The sequence below is a fragment of the Bubalus kerabau genome, chromosome 2, assembly GCF_029407905.1.
Source record: "Bubalus kerabau isolate K-KA32 ecotype Philippines breed swamp buffalo chromosome 2, PCC_UOA_SB_1v2, whole genome shotgun sequence".
NCBI lineage: Eukaryota > Metazoa > Chordata > Mammalia > Artiodactyla > Bovidae > Bubalus > Bubalus kerabau.
Window position 1 is genome coordinate 198,608,813 of NC_073625.1, and position 19,714 is coordinate 198,628,526.

Here is a 19,714-nt window from a genome sequence, read left to right on the forward strand (position 1 = left end):
CACAGGAGGACGGCAGGCCTGCGTGACGCATCCTGATGGAGCCAGCCAGGCCTCGGAGCTGCCTCCTCCCACGGAAACAGCCATGGGAGCTCTGACGGACAGTCCTGTGTGGGGTCTCTGCTGGGACCTTGGTCACCTTCTGAGTAGCTTGCCATCTCATGAGACGTGCTCAGAGTCCACTGAGATCACCATCCGCCACAAAGGAACACAGTTCCCTTGCGGTCCTCTGTAGCCTGTGGCTCACTTGGTTTGTGGGCCGTTCTAAACGAGGCCAGAGACACAGCTTCCAAGTCACCTCAGCTCTGAACAACATCCCAGTCCCGTCTCCTCCTCCCCTGGCCTTAAAGACAGTCTGAAGTTCCCCATGCTGCTGCTGCTTAGTCACTTCAGTCGTTCCAACTCTGTGCAGCCCCATAGACAGCAGCCCACCAGGCGCTCCTGCCCCTGGGATTCTCCAGGCAAGAACACTGGAGTGGGTTGCCATTTCCTTCTCCAATGCGTGAAAGTGAAGTCGCTCAGTCGTGTCCGACCCTCACTGACCCGTGGACTGCAGCCTTCCAGGCTGCTCCGTCCATGGGATTTTCCAGGCAAGAGTACTGGAGTGGGGTACCATTGCCTTCTCCAGAAGCGCCCCATGGAAGTACTATTAATGCTAGGCACACAGAATGGGCTCAGATCTGAGTTCACATCCCATCTTTGCTGCTTGCTGGGTACCCTTGGTTAAGTTACTGAACATCTCTGAGCTTCATGTCCCTCTCCACACAGGGTTTACGAGATGATGTACACTAAAGGACTCATCCCTGCTGTTCAAATTACAGTTTCCTTTGACCTCGGCCCTCACACTTGAATGTTTGTTGCCTGAATTAAGGCGCTGGGCTGGATGAAGCACAAGCTGGAATCAAGATTGCCGCGAGAAATATCAATAACCTCAGGCAGATGACACCACCCTTATGGCAGAAAGTGAAGAACTAAAGAACCTCTTGATGAAAGTGAAAGAGGAGAGGGAAAAAGTTGGCTTAAAGCTCAGCATTCAGAAAACTAAGATCATGGCATTCAGTCCCATCACTTCATGGCAAATAGATGGGGAAACAGTGGCTGACTTTCATTTTGGGGGGCTCCAAAATCACTGCAGATGGTGACTGCAGCCTTGAAATTAAAAGATGCTTACTCCTTGGAAGGAAAGTTATGACCAACCCAGACAGCATATTCAAAAGCAGAGACGTTACTTTGCCAACAAAGGTCCGTTTAGTCAAGGCTACGGTTTTTTCTGTAGTTATGTATGGATGTGAGAGTTGGACTATAAAGAAAGCTGAGCACCGAAGAATTGAGCTTTTGAAGTGTGGTGTTGGAGAAGACTCCTGAGAGTCCTTTGGACTGCAAGGAGATCAACCAGTCCATCCTAAAGGAAATCAGTCCTGAGTGGTCATTGGAAGGACTGATGCTGAAGCTGAAACTCCAATACTTTGGCCACCTGATGCAAAGAACTGACTCATTTGAAAAGACCCTGATGCTGGTTAAGATTGAAGGCAGGAAGAGAAGGGGACGACAGAAGATGAGATGGTTGGATGGCATCACCGACTCAGTGGACATGAGTTTGAGCAAACTCCAGGAGTTGGTGATGGACAGGGAAGCTGGGTATGCTGCAGTCCATGGGGTCCCGAAGAGTCCGACACGACTGAGCAACTGAACTGAACTGAGAAAGGATCATGGAAAAGCCAACAGCCAGTATTCCTCAGAAAAAGCAAAGAAGGGCATACAGACAGGGCTGGGGCAGTAAGGTGGGTTTCCGAATTGACGTGGAAGGAACTACAGCAGCCCTCTGTATCCACTTCCCAGGGATGGCCCTGGGAATAGGTCCCCACGCACAGACACTACATGTGGCATGACCCCCAGGGGCCAGCACACCTTCATTCAGTCCTGACCACCCCTCTCTGTAGCAGACAGCGAGCACCGTCACGTGCCCCACTTTACAGGGGAAGGAATGGGAAGTCAGGCCTTGGCCCACACCGTATCTTGATCGTGGCCGGACGGCCAGGACTCGAATCAGAGCTGCCTCCCAAGTCCCTGTGCCCAAAGGCGCTCCTTCCCTGCAAGGCTTCTCAGAGCCTCGGATGCCCTAGTAAGTGCTTGGAATCTTGGGGGTGAAAGCGCGTCACTTCCCAAACTTAACTAAGCGCAGCACGCTGACTCAGGATGCTAGCAGCACCCCGGGGAACGGCGCGTCCCGCCCGAGCAGGGGACACGGGCCCCAGACTCACCAGAAACGGTGTCAGCTTCGGGCTTGCGCCCCGACAGGCCCTCGGCGGGCACAGCTCCGCCCTCGGCGCCGACGCCGCGCCCGCGGGGCCCCATGGCGCCAGAGCGCCTCCTCTCGTGGATCTCGTCCGAGATGGTCTCCAGGTTCCGCAATGCCGTCTTGTACTCGCCCTTGGCCAGGGCCAGCTTGGCCTGCAGCTCGTCCACCGTCTTCTTCAGCTGCTGCTCGGGAGAAGCAGGGGGTGGGGGCGTGAGCAAGACCGCGCCCCCGCCGGCGCGGCCGGGGACCTGATCCCCCTTCCTCAAGTCTCTATGCACCAGCGCTCAGCCTCCAGTCCTGTGGCAACCCCGGCTCTACGCCCAGAAACGACCCGGGGGGCACCCCCCACCAGAGGCAGCGGTGGGGGTCCAGCTGTCTGAGCCCCGAGCCGTGGACCTCACACTGCGCTGTGTTGGAAGCCCCCAGCGGGCGTGTGGAAAGCCGGAGGGCTGGGCCAGCCCGCGGAGCCTCAGTTCTGTCGGTCTGGGGCGGCCCCGGGAATCCGCTGCGCCGGCAAGCTCCCCGGGGCCGTGCGGAGGACCACAGACCGAGGACGCTTAGGCCAGAGACGATGCAGAGGTTCCACAGGCGGCAGAGAGCACCGTGCAAGCAGCCGAAGCCTCGGTCAAGTACGTGTCCCCTGAGCTGGCAGCCGTAGGGCCGTCCAAAGGCCACTACAGAAGGGGTCGGGGGGGCTCGGGGGACAGACATCGCCTACCCACCCGTTTCAAAGCCAAAGGCCACACGTACCTCAAGCTGCAGGTAGTACTTCGTCTTGAGTTCAAAGTAAGGCCTGTGGGAGGCAGACAGAAGGAAACCCGTGAGAGCCTGGTCAGCAGTGACCCCCATACGCTCCACGGGGGTGTCCGGGGCAGCGACTGAGCCGCCCTCCAGCATTTACTCGGCTCTAACAGGGCCGTGAGGGGAGCGGGGAAGAGATCCAGCTTCCAGGCCTGACCCATAACAGATGCTCACCCAGGGCAGAGGCACCAGAAGGCCCGTTTCCAGACACAAGAGCCCCCGCACGTGGGCACACGCAAGCCGGGGCCCCACCCCCGGGCCCCCGTCCTCCCTGCGGGGTGTTAAGGTCACAGGGGGCGCCCGGCAGGGAGAGGGGCCCCACCTTCCCTCCCGGGAAGGAACTGCAGATAAGAAACTGCCCCAACGAACACCAGCTCCCCCGAGCTCACTCGGGGAAGGGGAGAGCCACCGTGCCGCACTGGGCACAGCGGGGCCTCCGCCGGGACAGGGTGGGGTGGGGGGCGCTCGGTCGGCCTCCGGGACTCCGCGTGGGACTAGAGGGAGCGGATTGAACGCAGACCACCCAGGCCACAGGCCAGGGAGAACGCAGTAGAGGCCAGCACGCCCCAGGCTCTGGGCCAGCTGGGGGCGGGGACACCCGCTCCTTTCAGGGGCTTGGGGGTCGGCAAGTGAGGAGGCGAACACTTTATTCTTGAGCTCCTCACCCACCGCGAAGCTTGAGGGGTCTGTCTGTGGCTGAGCAATAGAGGCCATTCCAGGTCTCTGCTTGGAGGCCCAGCAATTGTGAGGGACGCAGGGAGTCTTCCCCAAGGTCATTGTCAGATGATAATACACAGGAGTGGTGATGAGAAGAGCTGGAGAAAAGCTCCATTGAAACCAGTCTTCACAACATTGTAAATCAACTAGCAATAGTTCAAATAAATAAATACACACATACATGCTGCTGCTGCTAAGTCGCTTCAGTCGTGTCCGACTCTCTTCGACCCCATAGATGGCAGCCCACCAGGCCCCGCCATCCCTGGGATTCTCCAAGCAAGAACACTGGAGTGGGTTGCCATTTCCTCCTCCAATACAGGAAAGTGAAAAGTGAAAGTGAAGTCGCTCAGTCGTGTCCAACCCTCAGCGACCCCATGGACTGCAGCCTACCAGGCTCCCCTGTCCATGGGATTTTCCAGGCAAGAGTACTGGAGTGGGTTGCCATTGCTTCTCCAGCACACATTAAAAAAATTAATCCTTTGGGCCCATCTGTGTATGCATGTAATTTGTGTGAGACGAATTGTGTTTTCACTGTGTTTTGTGGCCTGCCTTTCTTACATATAAATGTTATGAACATATTCATAAGTTAATGAAGACAGAACCCATGTCATCATGATTCTAACTGCTACAGACTAGTCCCATGTGTGAAGTGTCAGCTTACTTAACCAAAGACCCTACTGTCGGACAAAGTTAACTGTTCCTAGTCTTTAATACTGTAAGAAACTTTGGAAATACACATCCTGTCGCTAAGAAAAAAAAAAGGAAACCAGTCTTGCGCTGTTTCATCAGCTCTGGGTCTGTGAAGGATGTGTATTATCTACAAAGCTCACCCCCACTGCGGACAGGTAACCTGAGGGGAAGGGTCGTGTCCACACCGTCAGCCACAGAGCCAAGGGCACACAACCCTGAGTTCCCCAAAACGCAAGTGCAGCCCAGGGCCCAGGTCACGCTCTGCCCTTGAGATTCCTTCCTGTGTGCTCCCAGGGGGTCAGCCTAGAGGAGCCCCACCCGGGGGGTGCAGAGAACACAGAAGGAGCCGGGGCAGGCGCTGCTGGGGCCACGGGAAAGGCTGAGACGGTGCGGGAGCAGCCCAGGCCAGGGGCCCGCCCGCCCGCCCGGCTCACTTGGACTTGTTGATGGCCCGCTTGAGCTTCTTCTCCAGCTGCCGCATGCGGCCCATGGCCGCGTTGTAGCGCGCCGCCGTCTCCTTGTGCACCAGCTCGCTCCTCGTCTTGGTCTGCTCCGCCTCCATGACCTGCGGACCACAGCAGAGGGGGCGGGGTCACCGCGGCCACACCCAGAACGGCCCCCTGCTGCAGGATCACGTACTCCATTTGTTTAAAAAAGATGAGGAATCTGGGATTAACATATACATGCTACAATATGTAAAGGACATCAACCACAAGGACCTCTGTATAGCAAACGGAACTCTACCCAATATCTTGTAATAACCTATAATAGAAAAGAATCTGAATATATATATATATACACAAACATACATATATATGTATACCTATACAACTGAATCACTGTGCTGTATACCGGAAACTGACACATTATAAATCAACTGTACTTCAATTTTTTTTAAATAAAGAAAAATGTAAAAATTAAATGAGGAAATTAGTGGGGAGACTAAGATTAAACAAACTTTCAAAGAGAAGGGGATCACCCTTCCCGATTCATCTACTCTGGAAAAGTCATTTCAGACAAGATTAAACAGCCCAATCGGCTGAGGCAACGAGCAGGAAAAGGACAGAACGACATGAAGCGTCCTCTGAGCCAGCGGGTGTCCACTTCCGCGGAGTGGCCACCATGGGCTCCTCCTGTCCCACCGCAGGTCAGGAGTCGATGGGCAGGGAGGCAACACGAGAGGGGCTCCGACATCAGGGGCCCGGGAGCCCTCCAGAGCCAGGTGTATGCATCAGGACAGCAGGAGAATGAGGACCTCAGCCATCTGGCCCCTTCCCAAACGTTCCAGCTTAGCTGGTGGACGCAGAAGAATCCAGGATCCAGAAGGATTAAACAGAAACAGATTCTGAGGCTCACACAGATTTCTGTGGCCAGAAAACTCATCAGCTAGAATGCTGGGGGGAACATTTTCAAAATGAATTCAAAAACCAACCCTCTATGGGGGCTCAAAGGCACGTTCCCAGAAGCAGGGACAGTGTCGGTTCTCTCCCCACTAACCTAGAAACGCATCAGAACAAGGCTGGTTGGGAGGGGAGAGGACGCGGGAGAGAAAAAGCAGTTTGGACCATGGAAACGACTGCCAACTTCCTTCCCACCTTCTACGTACAACTCACCCAAGTACAGGGTGAACTAGAAAGGCAGTAGCAAGGCGGGGATAGAGGGCCAGCTTTTTATTTTACCCAAAGAGCAGCCAGGAGGAGGCCAGAGGGCCCTCAGATCACTGGTCCACCATCTCAGACCCCGCAGGACAGTTTCAGGAGAACACCACCGAGGAGGCAGCCAGCGGTCCGTCACCCGCCTCGGGAAACAGCCACAGTCTGCCCAGGGCAGTTTCCTTATGCGCTTAAAATTAGGTGTTTTTTAAGAATCGGGAGAATCTCTGACATGAGCAGAAAACATCAAGCATCCTGTCTGTTGCCCCCTCTCCAGATTATCTCTGCCTTTCATTGTCTTGGAGCTATTTCATGACCCTACAAGTTGTGGGAAACTGATAGTAATACAAATAATTCTTATCCCTAGAAATCAAGAGGAAGTGTGTGGAGATGCATTTACTTGTTGCTTGCCCTGTAAATACTGACCAATTCTGTATCTGCCTGTTAATTCACCTCGGCACTCTTGAACTTAAGCATGAGTGTTGGTTTTTTTTTTTTCTGAATTCTCCTTTCAAAGAGCTGTAACATCAGATTAGTTCCATCCTTAATTAACGCATTAAATAAAATATTTTATAAGAGAATACTTCATACGTATCAGAGTTAAAGCTTTACCTTCTTTTAAAATATATATATATATGTGTGTGTTTTTAACAATGGTTTTAATGCTTGAGATACTTTTAAAAACAGAATTAGAACAAAGTCAGAGAGGGAAATAAGGAACCGAGACAAGCTTGCTAAAATGACCTCTCAATCAAGATCAAGGGGCTTGGGAAACCCTTCCGCTTGGCTTCTCACATCAAAGACGTCACAGAGACATCAGATGCACGCAGAACCTCACCAGCTTGGTCACTTAAGAGAAACAGCAGTAACTCTTCAGTGTAAAGCTGTAAGGATTTACTGCTGTAACCTGTATGAACACATGAGACCCAAGCACATCAGACAGGTGAAGACACGCTGTGGTGACTGGTTCTACTACAAGAGGATTCGGTGCAGGGCTCACCTTTAAGGACCTGTCTGAAAGCATAATGATCTTTTTTGGAATAGTTTTTTGATATGGACTCTTTTTAAAGTCTTTATTGAATCTGTGTGATACTGCTTCTGTCTTATGCTTTGGTTTCTGGCCGCGAGGCATGTGGGATCTTAGGTCCCCAACCAGGGATGGATCCTGCACCCGCTGCCCTGGAAGGTGAAGTCTTTAACACTAGACTGCCAGGGAAATCCCTGAAAGCATTTTAAAGAGAGACCTACAAAAGCTGTGATTTGAGGCTACGGTAAAGAGCATCCCCTGCAAGAAGCGGGGTTCCCAACTACACGCACAGGCCCTCGTTTTTCCTTGGTCCTTAGTCTGCAAAAGAGCTTTCTAAAGTGAAACCCTCGGAAGAACCCAAGCACATGGCAACGTTGCCAGCGCAGACTGAGGCGGCAGCAAGCACACTGCCCCCTGCCTCACCCACCACCCAGCCCCAAGTCCCGGACCCCACGGGCACAAGCTCCTGCCTCGCCCCCACCGGCCGTACCTACCACCCCCGCCCCAACTCCCGGACCCCACGTGCACACAAGCTCCTGCCTCGCCCCCACCGGCCGCACCTACCACGCCGCCCCAACTCCCGGACCCCACGTGCACACAAGCTCCTGCCTCGCCCCCACCGGTCGCACCTACCACGCCACCCCAACTCCCTGACCCCACGTGCACAAGCTCCTGCTGTCAGAGGAGAGCCCCTCACTGTGCTTCCTGCCTCCAGGGAGAAAGTCACCACACAGTGCACCTTGGTTACGTCTCCTCGGCAACTCAGCAGCCCCTAAAGCCTGGAATCGGGTGTGAACTGTGTGCCCAGGGATGAGAAAACGGTGGGCGGATGCTGGGAAGGTGGAGACCACGAAAGGAAGCGGAATGCAGAGGTCCCTGCAGGCCTTGAGGTGCCCAGACACACATGCAACCCAGACCCGAGGAGCCAGTGCAGTGCCCAGACCGCCACGAAGACCAGGCTCCTGGGCCTGGACTGCAGGCCCCGCACCCAGCGCTACACCATACTCTTCAGTTTACGGCCAGCGAATTCAGCTCAGAGCCAAGTACACTGAGGAAGCACATCCTGTGTGCCCAGAGCACGCAGGAGACCAAGCCCTGGACCAAGCCTCATGGTGCAGACACACAGCAGCACCACGCCCCTCAGGCAGCTGAGATCCAAGTTGTTGGGGCTACCTCGGGTCACGGTGGGGGGCAGGGAGGGGGCGGCAGCAGAGGCTGTGCGGGGCAGGCAGGGCTCAGTGTAGGGGGGGTTTGACGCAGGGTGCCGGGGGGAGGGGCTCGGTGCAGGGCTCCATGGAGTGGTGGGGGAGGGGGGGCCTCGGTGCAGGGCGCTGAGGGCTCAGTGCGGGGTGTCGGGGGGGCTCGGTGCAGGGTGCTGGGGGCTCGGTGCAGGGTGCTAGTGGAAAGGCATGAGTGAGGAAGCCCTTAGGAGGGCTTGGCACAGCCAAGCACCCACTCTCCACAGGAAGCGTGCAGCTGCCCGCCTCCTTCCCAGAGCTGACAGGCTCCCAGAGAAACCACTGTTTTCTGGCTCCCTATGTCCCCTGAGGGGACTGTGTTACTGGGCTGACCCCTGGGTGCACCAACCTCTGTGGATTCTGATGACGAAGAAGTCAGCCTCTCTGGGGTTCCCCAAACCCACAGACACGCACTCCTGCCCCCTACAGGTTGGTTCCAGATGCCCAACAACTGACCACCCACCACTGCCCAGCAGGAGGGTTTGGGGCCCAAGTGGCTGGAAGAGCCGCAGCCCCGGGCCCGGCGGCCAGTAAGCAGGACCTGGGGGGCACGCCACACAGCTGCCCCCAGTGCTCAGGAGCCCGAGGAGCAAAGGCCTCCTCCAGGGCCAGTAGGACATGGAGAATGGGTGCCAAGCAGGCCCCCTCCCAGGAGGACAGGGCAGCCCAGGGCCCCTGCCCACAGAGACACAGACGCTGCTCACACAGACACTGCCTGCCGGGACACCAGCGTGCACCGAATGGCTGTGTCAGCCGGGCTGGGGGCCCTGCCGGCAGAACAACCCGAACCGGGCTCCTCACCTCACTGTCCACCTCACCCAACCCTCTCCCGGCCATACACCCTCAACCTGAGCACCCCAGAGCCAAGAGCAGGGCCCCCCGCTCCCAGGAAGGCAGCATCGTGGTCCCCTCAGCCCATTCAGGCCGCCTTCTGATTCTTCCTGCAGGCCTGGGCGTGTGGGCCCGAGGAGGTGGCATCTCAGGGCCTTGGGGGACAGGTGGTACCCACCCACCAGCACACGAAAGCAGGCCTGACGGCTCATGTGCCTCCCAGGGCGCAGGGCACACCCCAGGCGTCTCCTCCCAGCAACTCCTGCTTCCTAACAGTTCACACCCCACCCCCTCCCCCACGACAAGCCACGTGCTCCTCCTCCTCTCTGCACAGACATCAGGAGGGCCAACGGCTCCCTCCTGGAGGGTGGAAAGCTATCACCCCCCCCCCCTCAGGGATACTGCTCAGCCAAACCAGGTGGAGCTGGGGGAGCAGGCGACATTGGCTGCCTAAAGCCCAAACGGGAGCAGCAAGGACCACACACCCCCAGGGAGGCCCCTCAAGTGCACTGCAGAGCTCAGCTGACCCCAGCACTGGGCGCAGGACGCTCCTTGGTCCCCGCCTGGGGCCCTGCACGTGGTTGAGTAATACAGAACCTGGGACTCCCATGGCGACCACAGCAGGGGCCGTCACTCGAAGTCTGGAGGAACAGAAGGGACACCCAGAGGACCCTGGGGAAGAGAGTGCAGAGACTGCAGGGTCCTTGCACCGTGCCTGGGGTGGGGGCCACCCCACCCAAAGCAGGGCCACTTTCTTGAGATGGCCTGGACCCTTCTGAGCTCCATATCCTTCTATGGACACTTCTGTGGCACTTTGTTCAGCAGCAGAAGTCCTTTCTCCTGAGGAAGCAGGCTTCCTGGAGGACCCAGAAGTCAGCTGAGGCCAGGGACTCTAGACCTTTAACTTTGTCTACCAGCACTCAAGAAGCCCAGGTGTGCCAGGGCCCCGGGAGGGCAGCTCACAGCAGAGCCACCCACGGGCGTTTCTGCCCCACCTGCCATGGCCACAGAGCGTGCCCCTCCAGTCTGGGTTTTTCAGGGACCTGGGGACACGGCCCCAGACAGCTCTGCTGTGTGCTTTGTCTCTTGCTGATGCCCCTCTCCAACCCTCCTTCTCCCTCCTCAGGTCAAGGAGCAGCCTCCGAGCCCCATAAAACCAGGAAGGAAGCAAGAGAAGAGGGCCAGGAGCCCCCCAGGGTGGAAATACTGGCCCGTGACCCAGGAAGTCTGCTCATCTGCAGAGGTCACCCCCACAACCAAGAAATCGTCGGCAGCCTCAGTGAGGGGACACGTCAGATGACCCTCCCAGGGCCCTCAGGGGCCCCACGTGGTGTCAGGAGGCCCAGGGCCATCTTGGACAGCTCCCCAGTTGCACAGTGCACAACCCCAAGGAGCGCCATTCACAAAGACGGCTGTGAAAGGTGTTCTCGGCCATGGAGTGTGGAGGTCCTGGGGACACCTCTTGGGGACTTGCCATCACCATCTACTATGGCCCTGGGACTTAACAAGTAGAAGGGGAAAAAGCAGAAATATGTTCCGTTATTTTTGTAAAGAACGCATTAAGTGATCTCTGCGATGATTCCTAACAGGCTGATATGGATCTTGGTTGGGGTGGAAGGGAGGGCGGGAAGAAAAGGCAGCCCTTCTGTGAAGTTCTTGGAAGGAGGTTTTTTTCCTCCATCCTTTATACTCTGTCAGGCTACTTGTAAATTTCCAAGATTCCCCAACTCCCCTGTGGGAGCTCCCCAGTGGACCCAGGAAAGCTGTCCTGGCCTGCATTTGGCTGTCCAGGCCTTGTGTCCACCAGGAGACGGGAGGCTCCAGGCCACACAAGCCCAGTCGGGGGTCTGGGCTTTAGGGGGGCAGCAGTGGTGGAGTCAACGTGGATTCGACACCAAGTCCTAGCCCTTTGTGAGCCAGGCGTTCTATTTAGGGAAGCTCAAGGCCATCTTTAATCATCATGTCCTGCAGGACCTGAGCCCACATGGCAGGTGACACTGGAAAAAGTTCTGTTCTAGCCCTGCAGGCGGCCTCTCGGGGATCCAGACCAGGCCCGCAGCCCCACCCCTACGCCACCCTACATCCAAGGCCTGAGCAAACCAGCGGAGGAGGGGGAGAAACACTGAACATCCCGCAGGACCCTCTGGAGCCTGGGCGAGTCAGGAAGACGTGACAAGTCCAGCGACACCCATCACTGCTGATAGCCCTGTGGTCAGAGATCAGGTCCTGGAGCTGCTGAATGATGCCCCATGATGACCTCAAACCCAGCAGGCACAGCCAGTGAAGCCCACAGCCTGCAGAGCCCGCTTCCCACAGGCACCCTGGTTCCTCCGACTGCACCCAGTCCGGGCATCCCGGGGGTTCAGGCCTTGGCTGCCACGGCCCGCCTCTCACTGAGAGCACACACGCCCCAAGACCAGTCTGGCAGGTCATCCAGATCATCCACCCGGAGCTCCAAACCCCGCCAGATCCTGGGGTCTCAGAGGGAGGAGACCCTGGAGAAGGACCGGGGATCCCCTGGGGAAGCCCACACTGGTCAGGACTGTCAAGGATGATCTGAACCAGAGGGACCTCAACTGACAAGGACGGGGCCGCTACGGCTGGCACTGGGGGGCTGCCACCGGGGAGGATGGCTTAGTTCCAGGCCTGCGGAGACCCCCGGGAGATGACCACTTGTGGGCGAACAACATGCCTGTTTGCTCTGCTCCGGGAAACCCCGGGGACACAGGAACCCGAGGTGGGGGCAAGCCCACCCCCCTCCCCACCGCACGCCCACCCTGCCTGCCCACACGCAGGTGCAACACAGGCCCACACGCGTGCACCTGCACAGGTGCACCCCGCAGAGACTCGTACCCTCTGGGTGGCGTGGTTCAGCATCTCCTGCCAGGCTGAGTCGAACTGCCTCTTGTCGTCCTCCAGCAGCCGCTGCTCGGCCAGAGAGATGGTCTCCTTGGCGGCGCGGAGCACCTCGGTGGCCCTCTGGAAGTCCTGTGTGGCTCGCTGAGCCTCCAGCTGCGCCTGCACAGGAGAGACCTCGTGAGACCGCGGACCGAACCGGTTATAACTCCCCTCCCCGGAAGGTGGAAGTCCCGAGGGTCTGCACGGGTGCAGTCCTTCTCTGCCTGTGCAGCCCGGGCAACAGGCCAGGCACCCGCAGGCACATGCAGACGCTGGATGGGGCACATGGAGGTCTTCACAGCCTGGGACCCAACGGACCCAGATGCACCGGCCAGCTCTCGATCCAAGTTAGAGGCAGCAGAGTGGCCCACGTGCGGCAGGTGTGCCTGACCGCGGGCCTTCACAGAGATGCTCTCATTTGCCCAGGGGGCCAAGGGCAGTGTCCCCAGCCCCACCCCCGCCCAGACCCGTGGTTTGGGTGGTTTGGTTCACAGCACAGGAGAATCCGAAAAGCCCCGGAGAAAACAGTCCAGCAGCATCATTCTGGGTGGGAACCGTGGCTCCAGGAGGCCCAGGCTGACTCCTGAGCTCATGCAGCCGTGACCAGACTCGGGCTGCTCGGAGTCCTGGCCCCATGGGGTGACGCTGCAGAACAGGCTCCCACTCACATCACACGCACCCACACCCGCGACGGGGTGGCAGGGAAGACCCTAATGGTCACAGCACCTTCCCTGCTCTCAAGGACCCTCAAGTGGGCGAATCAATAGAAACAGCGGCCACGCTCTGGGCCTTTTGAAAATGTAACACATCGTTAATCCAAAATGAGTGTGAACACCCCACCTTTTAAAGTCTTAACACAGACCGAGAAAAGCGATCTCCTTAACTAATATCCGTGTTGTCTACGTGATGAAATGACAGTATTTTGTACCTACTGGGTTAAAATATTAAAACTAATTCCACCTGCTAGTTAAAAAAATTTTTTTTTACTGGGACTAGAAAATTGAACATTACTTAGTTGATTGACAGTCTATTGCTTTTCAACAGTAGAAACATTCCCCTGGGAGGGGAGCATGTGGTTTGCACCAGAAATTTGCAACAAATCCTTGTCCCCACTCGGGGCAGGCTCAGCCTGGACTCCCGGCCAGAGTGCAGGCGAGCTGCCGCCCTGTGCTGGCCTGCCGCAGCCTCCCACCCGCCCACCCCTGCTAACAGGACCCCTTGGTCAGTTGCACAAGCTGGGTGTCAACCCCGGGGCGGTCCCTGGGACCCAGGAGTGGGGAGGAAAAGAACCAGGCCTCCCCCATCCCGAGTCAGCTTCCTGTGACCGAGAGCAAGTCTTTGGAAACCACGGGCCATTTCCCAAAGGTGGTCAAGAAGAGCAAACTCAGACCTGGAGTCTAGCAGCCCCCGGGTAAGGGACAGATGTGTGGCCGACACCTCGGGGCCATCACTGCGCTTCAGGTCACACCCGGCCTGGGGGCGCGGACCCAGGACGGCTTCTTAAAGGGGGACGATCCTGAACTGAGGCTGGGAGTCGGGATGATTTGAAAATTCTGGGTTGGTTGGGGCCGAGAGGAAGCAGAGAGCGGGAACAGAGCGTCTCCAGGAGGCGTGACAAAGACCCTGATCAGGATTTTAAAGGGGAATCAAGGACGGAAGCCTTGGGGACCTTCCCTGGGGGCTCAGTGACTGAGAAGCCATCTTGCAAGGCAGGGAACACGGGTTCCATCCTTGGTGGGGTAGCTTAAGATCCCACATGCCACAGGAGAGCTAAGCCCGTGTGCTGCAAATACCGAGCCCGGATGCCACAGGGAAGACCCAGCACAGCCAAAATTAAAAAAAAAAAAAAAAAGAACGGGGGCCTTGAGCGAATGTCAGGCTAAGGCTTTAACCAGGGGACCTGCCTTCTGTGACCCACTCCTGCCGTGCGACCCCAGGCCCTTCTGGTGTGCCTCTAGGGGCTGGGGGCCACCCCCAAGACCTGACAGACCCCCAAGAAGACAGCACGGTCCACTGCCAGCAGCAGACTCGCTGCTCCAGGGCCTGGGCTCCAGGCCCGCAGTGCCCTTGGGCTTCCCTGGTGGCTCAAGCTGGTAAAGAATCTGCCTGCGATGTGGGAGACCTGAGTTCAATCCCTGGGTTGGGAAGATCCCCAGGAGAAGGGAAAGGCTACCCACTCCAGTATTCTGGCCTGGAGAATTCCATGAACTGTATAGTCCATGGGGTCGCAGAGAGTCGGACATGACTGAGCGGCTTTCGCTTTCACTTTAGTATTTCAATTCAGCAACATTTAAGGATAAACTCTCTTCTCCCAGGTTGTCCTGCTTGAATTATGAAACTTTTCTTTCTTCAAACAAACCAAAAAAAAAAAAAAAAGATGATGCTCTCAGGGGGACCTTCTGAAATGTGGTTGCTGACCTGGGTCCAGCCCATCGTCACCCACTGCCGTTGTTATCTGCAGCTTCCAAATAAGAGAACCAGACTTACAAGGAAGGAAAAGAGGAAGCCCACCTGAATGGCCCTGCAGAAGAACAGGAGCTCTGTCAAGTCCCTGGAGAGCTTCCTCAAGGTTCCTTCCCTCCTGTGGTACCAGAAATGGGCTTTCCTTGTCATTTGGTGGATCCTGCTACTGTGATGGTTTGGTCGACATTTAATCCACAGGAGCCAAACGGCATCTTTCCATCACGTATGCTCTCATTCATTCATTCACTGAAGGTAAGAGCTGGGCCTTGTTCTGTACCCACTGTCTGTTCTCTGCATCTTCCTTGGAAATAGAGCCCTCACGTCTCCAGGTGAGGCGATGTCCCAGCTAAGACCCTCCTTCCCAGCTGTCACTATGGTTAGTGCCCCTGTTACTTTTAGCTAATGAGATATAAAAGGACATGGAGTGAGACTTCCAGGATTGTCTTTCCATCTGTGACATGGATACAAGGACTGGTGCTTCAACAGCCATTTTGGATCATGAGACACGTCTCTTAAGGACGAAGAAACAGAAAATTAGGCCCTGCCCTGACTTTTCACACAACAGAGAACATAAAGTTTCATGTTTAAGCCAGTGTCATTTGAGGGTTTTCTGTTAACATTCCACCAAAGTAAAAGTGTTAGTCGCTCAGCAGTGCCAGCTCTTTATGACCCCACGGACGGTAGCCCACCAGACTGCTCTCTCCATGGGATCCTCCAGGCAAGAATATTGGAGTGGGTTGCCATGTCCTTCTCCAGGGGATCTTCCCAACCCAGGGATCAAACTCTGGTCTCCTTCATTGCAGACGGATTCTTTACCATCTGAGCCACCACATGAGGGTGATATTCAGCCAAATCTAAACCTACATGATAACGTCTCTTTCCCTCCACACAGCTGGGCTATCCTGCAGACTTGATCGACATGACTGCAGCAGCCTGCACAGACCAGTTCAATCTCTCTCAGCGTCTTTCTAGCTGCACACAGCCCATGTTACAACTTTAAGCCCAAGGAAACACACTTTGGGAGCTTCCTAAAGAGTCCCAAAGTGCGTGACCTCTTTGTAAGGCATTTTGCAAACATTTTCTAAAACCACATACACAAAGAAGAGCCAGGAAGGCACACACATGGGCAGGGGAGCAGGCACCGGCCCCCCCAACCCCGGCAGGACACAGGCCATCAGCCGTCGATGAGGCACTGCCTGGACTCTTAAGTTCCGAGGGCGAGGGGAGACACAGCCCAAAGCAAAATAATGAGTTCCAGCTCAGCGGGGAAAACAGACGCGTTCATTATGAATTCCCAGGCAGACAGTGACAAGTGACAGGTGTAAAGCACATGGGACCATTGTTAAGAGAGTGAAATCAAAGGTTTCTTAGGGCAGGGTCCTTGATGGAGAGGGTGTGAGGCACCAGGTTCCGCCGTGGAAATACGCGGGGCATCGGAGAGCTCACGCCCACGTCAAACTGAGGAGGCTGTACTCAGACTGCATCCTAATAGGACACATGACCTCAAAAATCAGAAGCCAATTGAGAGTCCAAAAGTGAGTCAGAAAGAGAAAGATAAATACCGTATTCTAACACATATATACGGAATCTAGAAGAATGGTACTGAAGAACTTATTTACAGGGCAGCAATGGAGAAACAGACAGAGAACAGACTTATGGACATGGGTAGAGGGGAGGAGAGGGTGAGATGTATGGAAAGGGTAACATGGAAACTTACATTACCATATGTAAAATAGATAGCCAATGGGAATTTGCTGTATATCTCAGGAAACTCAAACAGGGGCTCTGTATCAACCTAGAGGGGTGGGTGGGGAGGGAGATGGGAGGGGGTTTCAAAAGGGAGGGGATATATGTCTACCTGTGGCTGATTCATGTTGAGGTTTGACAGAAAACAGCAAAATTCTGTAAAGCAATTATCCTTCAAAAAAAGTAATTAAAAAAAAAAGTAAAAGGTTAAAAAAAAACAAAAAGCAGCCTATCTGGTTTTCACCATCATATGAAAGACAACACCTAGAAATCTTTGGCACGACCAACTGAGCTTTACCTTCAAACTCCAACAAAGGACTCCAGCCCTGATGTTAACACATTAGCTGAATAAGGGCTTCCTTGTCCACACAGGGGCCGGAGCCAGTTAGCAAACCAGACCAGAGCGAGGCCCTCCCAACGCGGCTCTGAGGAGGAGATACCTGCGGAGCCGTCAAGAGGCAACACAGGAAAAAGGCAACAGGCCTTCACGACCTGTGAACACGTAATGGCTTTCACAGACACCGCTCCATGCAGAGAGCATTAAAAGGCGGCCCGTGAACGGATCTGGTAAGGGACCAGCCATGAAATAAAAAGATGCTTACTCCCTGGAAGGAAAGCTATGACCAACCTAGTTCAGTTCAGTTCAGTTCACTCAGTCGTGTCCGACTCTTTGCGACCCCATGAATCGCAGCACACCAGGCCTCCCTGTCCATCACCATCTCCCGGAGTTCATTCAAACTCATATCCATCGAGTCAGTGATGCCATCCAGCCATTTCATCCTCTGTCATCCCCTTTTCCTCCTGCCCCCAATCCCTCCCAGCATCAGAGTCTTTTCCAATGAGTCAACTCTTCTTTCCAAATTTGCTGGCATATTGAGTGCAGCACTTTCACAGCATCATCTTCCAGGTTTGAAATAGCTCAACTGGAATTCCATCACCTCCATTAGCTTTGTTCATCGTGATGCTTTCTAAGGCCCACTTGACTTCACATTCCAGGATGTCTGGCTCTAGGTGAGTGATCATACCATCATGATTATCTTGCTCGTGAAGATCTTTTTTTTTTACAGTTCTTCTGTGTATTCTTGCCACCTCTTCTTAATATCTTCTGCTTCTGTTAGGTCCATACCATTTCTGTCCTTTATCGAGCCCATCTTTGCATGAAATGTTCCCTTGGTATTTCTAATTTTCTTGAAGAGATCTCTAGTCTTTCCCATTCTGTAGATGGTCAACACCAAAATCAGACTGATTATATTCTTTGCAGCCAAAGATGGAGAAGCTCTATACAGTCAACAAAAACAAGACCGTGAGCTGACTGTGGCTCTGATCATGAGCTCCTTATTGCCAAATTCAGACTTAAATTGAAGAAAGTAGGGAAGACCACTAGACCATTCAGGTATGACCTAAATCAAATCCCTTATGATTATACAGTGGAAGTGAGAAATAGATTTAAGGGACTAGATCTGATAGAGTGCCTGATGAACTATGGACTAAAGTCCGTGACATTGTACAGGAAACAGAGATCAAGACCATCCCTATGGAAAAGACATGCAAAAAAGCAAAATGGCTGTCTGGGGAGGCCTTACAAATAGCTATGAAAAGAAGAGAAGGGAAAAGCAAAGGAGAAAAGGAAAGATATAAGCATCTGAATGCAGAGTTCCAAAGAATAGCAAGAAGAGATAAGAAAGCCTTCCTCAGCGATCAATGTAAAGAAATCGAGGAAAAAATGACCAATCTAGACAGCATATTAAAAAGCAGAGACATTACTTTGCCAACAAAGGTCCGTTTAGTCAAGGCTATGGTTTTTCCAGTAGTCATGTATGGATGGGAGAGTTGGACTATAAAGAAAGCTGAGTGCCAAAGAATTGGTGCTTTTGAACTGTGGTGTTGGAGAAGACTCTTGAGAGTCCCGGACTGCAAGGAGATCCAACCAGTCTATCCTAAAGGAAATCAGTCCTGAATATTCATTGGAAGGACTGATGCTGAAGTGAAACTCCAACACTTTGGCCACCTAATGGGAAGAGCTGACTCATTTGAAAAGACCATGATGCTGGGAAAGTTTGAGGGCAGGAGGAGAAGGGGTCGACAGAGGATGAGATGGTTGGATGGCATCACCAAATAAATGGACATGAATTTGGGTAAACTCCAGGAGTTGGTGATGGACAGGGAGGCCTGGCGTGCTGCAGTTCATGGGGTCACAAAGAGTCAGACACAACTGAGCAACTGAACTAAACTGAACTGAAGGGGGCCTTCATTAGACACTGGCCCCGCCAGCTTGAAAACTGTGATTCCTGCGGTCTTGGAAACAAGGTGGGGGTGGTGGGGGGAGCCCCTGCTGAGGCCACAGTCGCTGCCTGGACTCCGCCCCACACCAGTCCACAGCTGGGCACCAGATGTTCGTGCTGGGTGCAACAGAGGCAAAGCTGGTGCACAGGCCATCCAGCTCGACTCTTCATTAAAAAAAACAAACAGGGCCCAAGGAAGCATGGCCACATGTTAAGTGTCACAAAGTTCCTTGGGAGCTGGCCAGGAGACCAGAGCCCCCTGACCCTGGGCGGGGCTGTTTCCATTCTACCACGAGGTGTCTGCTCCCTGGGCAGTGTTACCAATGGCACGATCGCGGGCAAGCGGACCATGAATCACACACAGTCAGAGGGGCCGCTGAGGACCAAAGACCGCACCCCACCTGGGATGCCCACCAGCCAGTCAGCTGCAGAAACTAGATGACGACTAGGGGTCGGGTCACTTGGCCGCCCAACGCCCATGCTCCCACCAGGGGCAGCTCCAGATCACAGAGAGAGCCGCAAGACGAGACTGGCCCAGTACCTGACTGCCAACAAACGCTCGGTGTGGGTTCAGATAACTGTGAGGAAGATCACAGCGTCCACTCTGAGTCAGACGGTATACGATGAGATGTTCTGGGACACGCCGCACTAGGGTCTCAGAATTACCCTGGGAGCGAGTCCAAGTGGCATCCTACCTTGTGAAGGAGACCAGCTCAGAAAGGTTAAAGAAACTGCCTGGGGCCACACAGAGAGCAAGGGTGGGTCGAGACTCAAGCCCTGACCCAGGGCCTTTGTGCAAAACTTCTAAAAAAAAAAAAAAAAAATGCCACCTGCTGGGCTACACACTGCTGAGCAAGCGCTGCTCCAGCGAGGCCCCTCTTGCTTCTTCTTATGCCTGGGGCCACACTGGCCACTGCCGAATAGACGGGGACACGTATGGGGGTCGCAGGGAGAAAAGATGTTAGTCCCCAAGGACAGCGATTTCCCTTCCACAAAGTGGGGGTGCAGGACCCCCGTGTAAGAGCTCAGCTCCTTCCCAGTCAGGAACCAGGGGAGACGAAGGCGGGGTCTAC

General features: G+C 54.8%; 1 protein-coding gene across 1 annotated transcript in view; it reads right to left on the minus strand.

Moving 5' to 3' along the window:
• Positions 1-19,714, minus strand: part of SH3BP5 (SH3 domain binding protein 5) — an 81,034-nt gene that overhangs the window by 2,397 nt on the left and 58,923 nt on the right. Inside the window, exons 4-7 of the mRNA XM_055569961.1 lie at positions 12,106-12,270; positions 4,939-5,069; positions 3,047-3,089; positions 2,259-2,478 (exon numbers count right to left, since the gene is read on the minus strand). Coding sequence (XP_055425936.1) covers positions 2,259-2,478; positions 3,047-3,089; positions 4,939-5,069; positions 12,106-12,270 — 559 coding nt within the window. The remainder of the gene's footprint in view (positions 1-2,258; positions 2,479-3,046; positions 3,090-4,938; positions 5,070-12,105; positions 12,271-19,714) is intronic.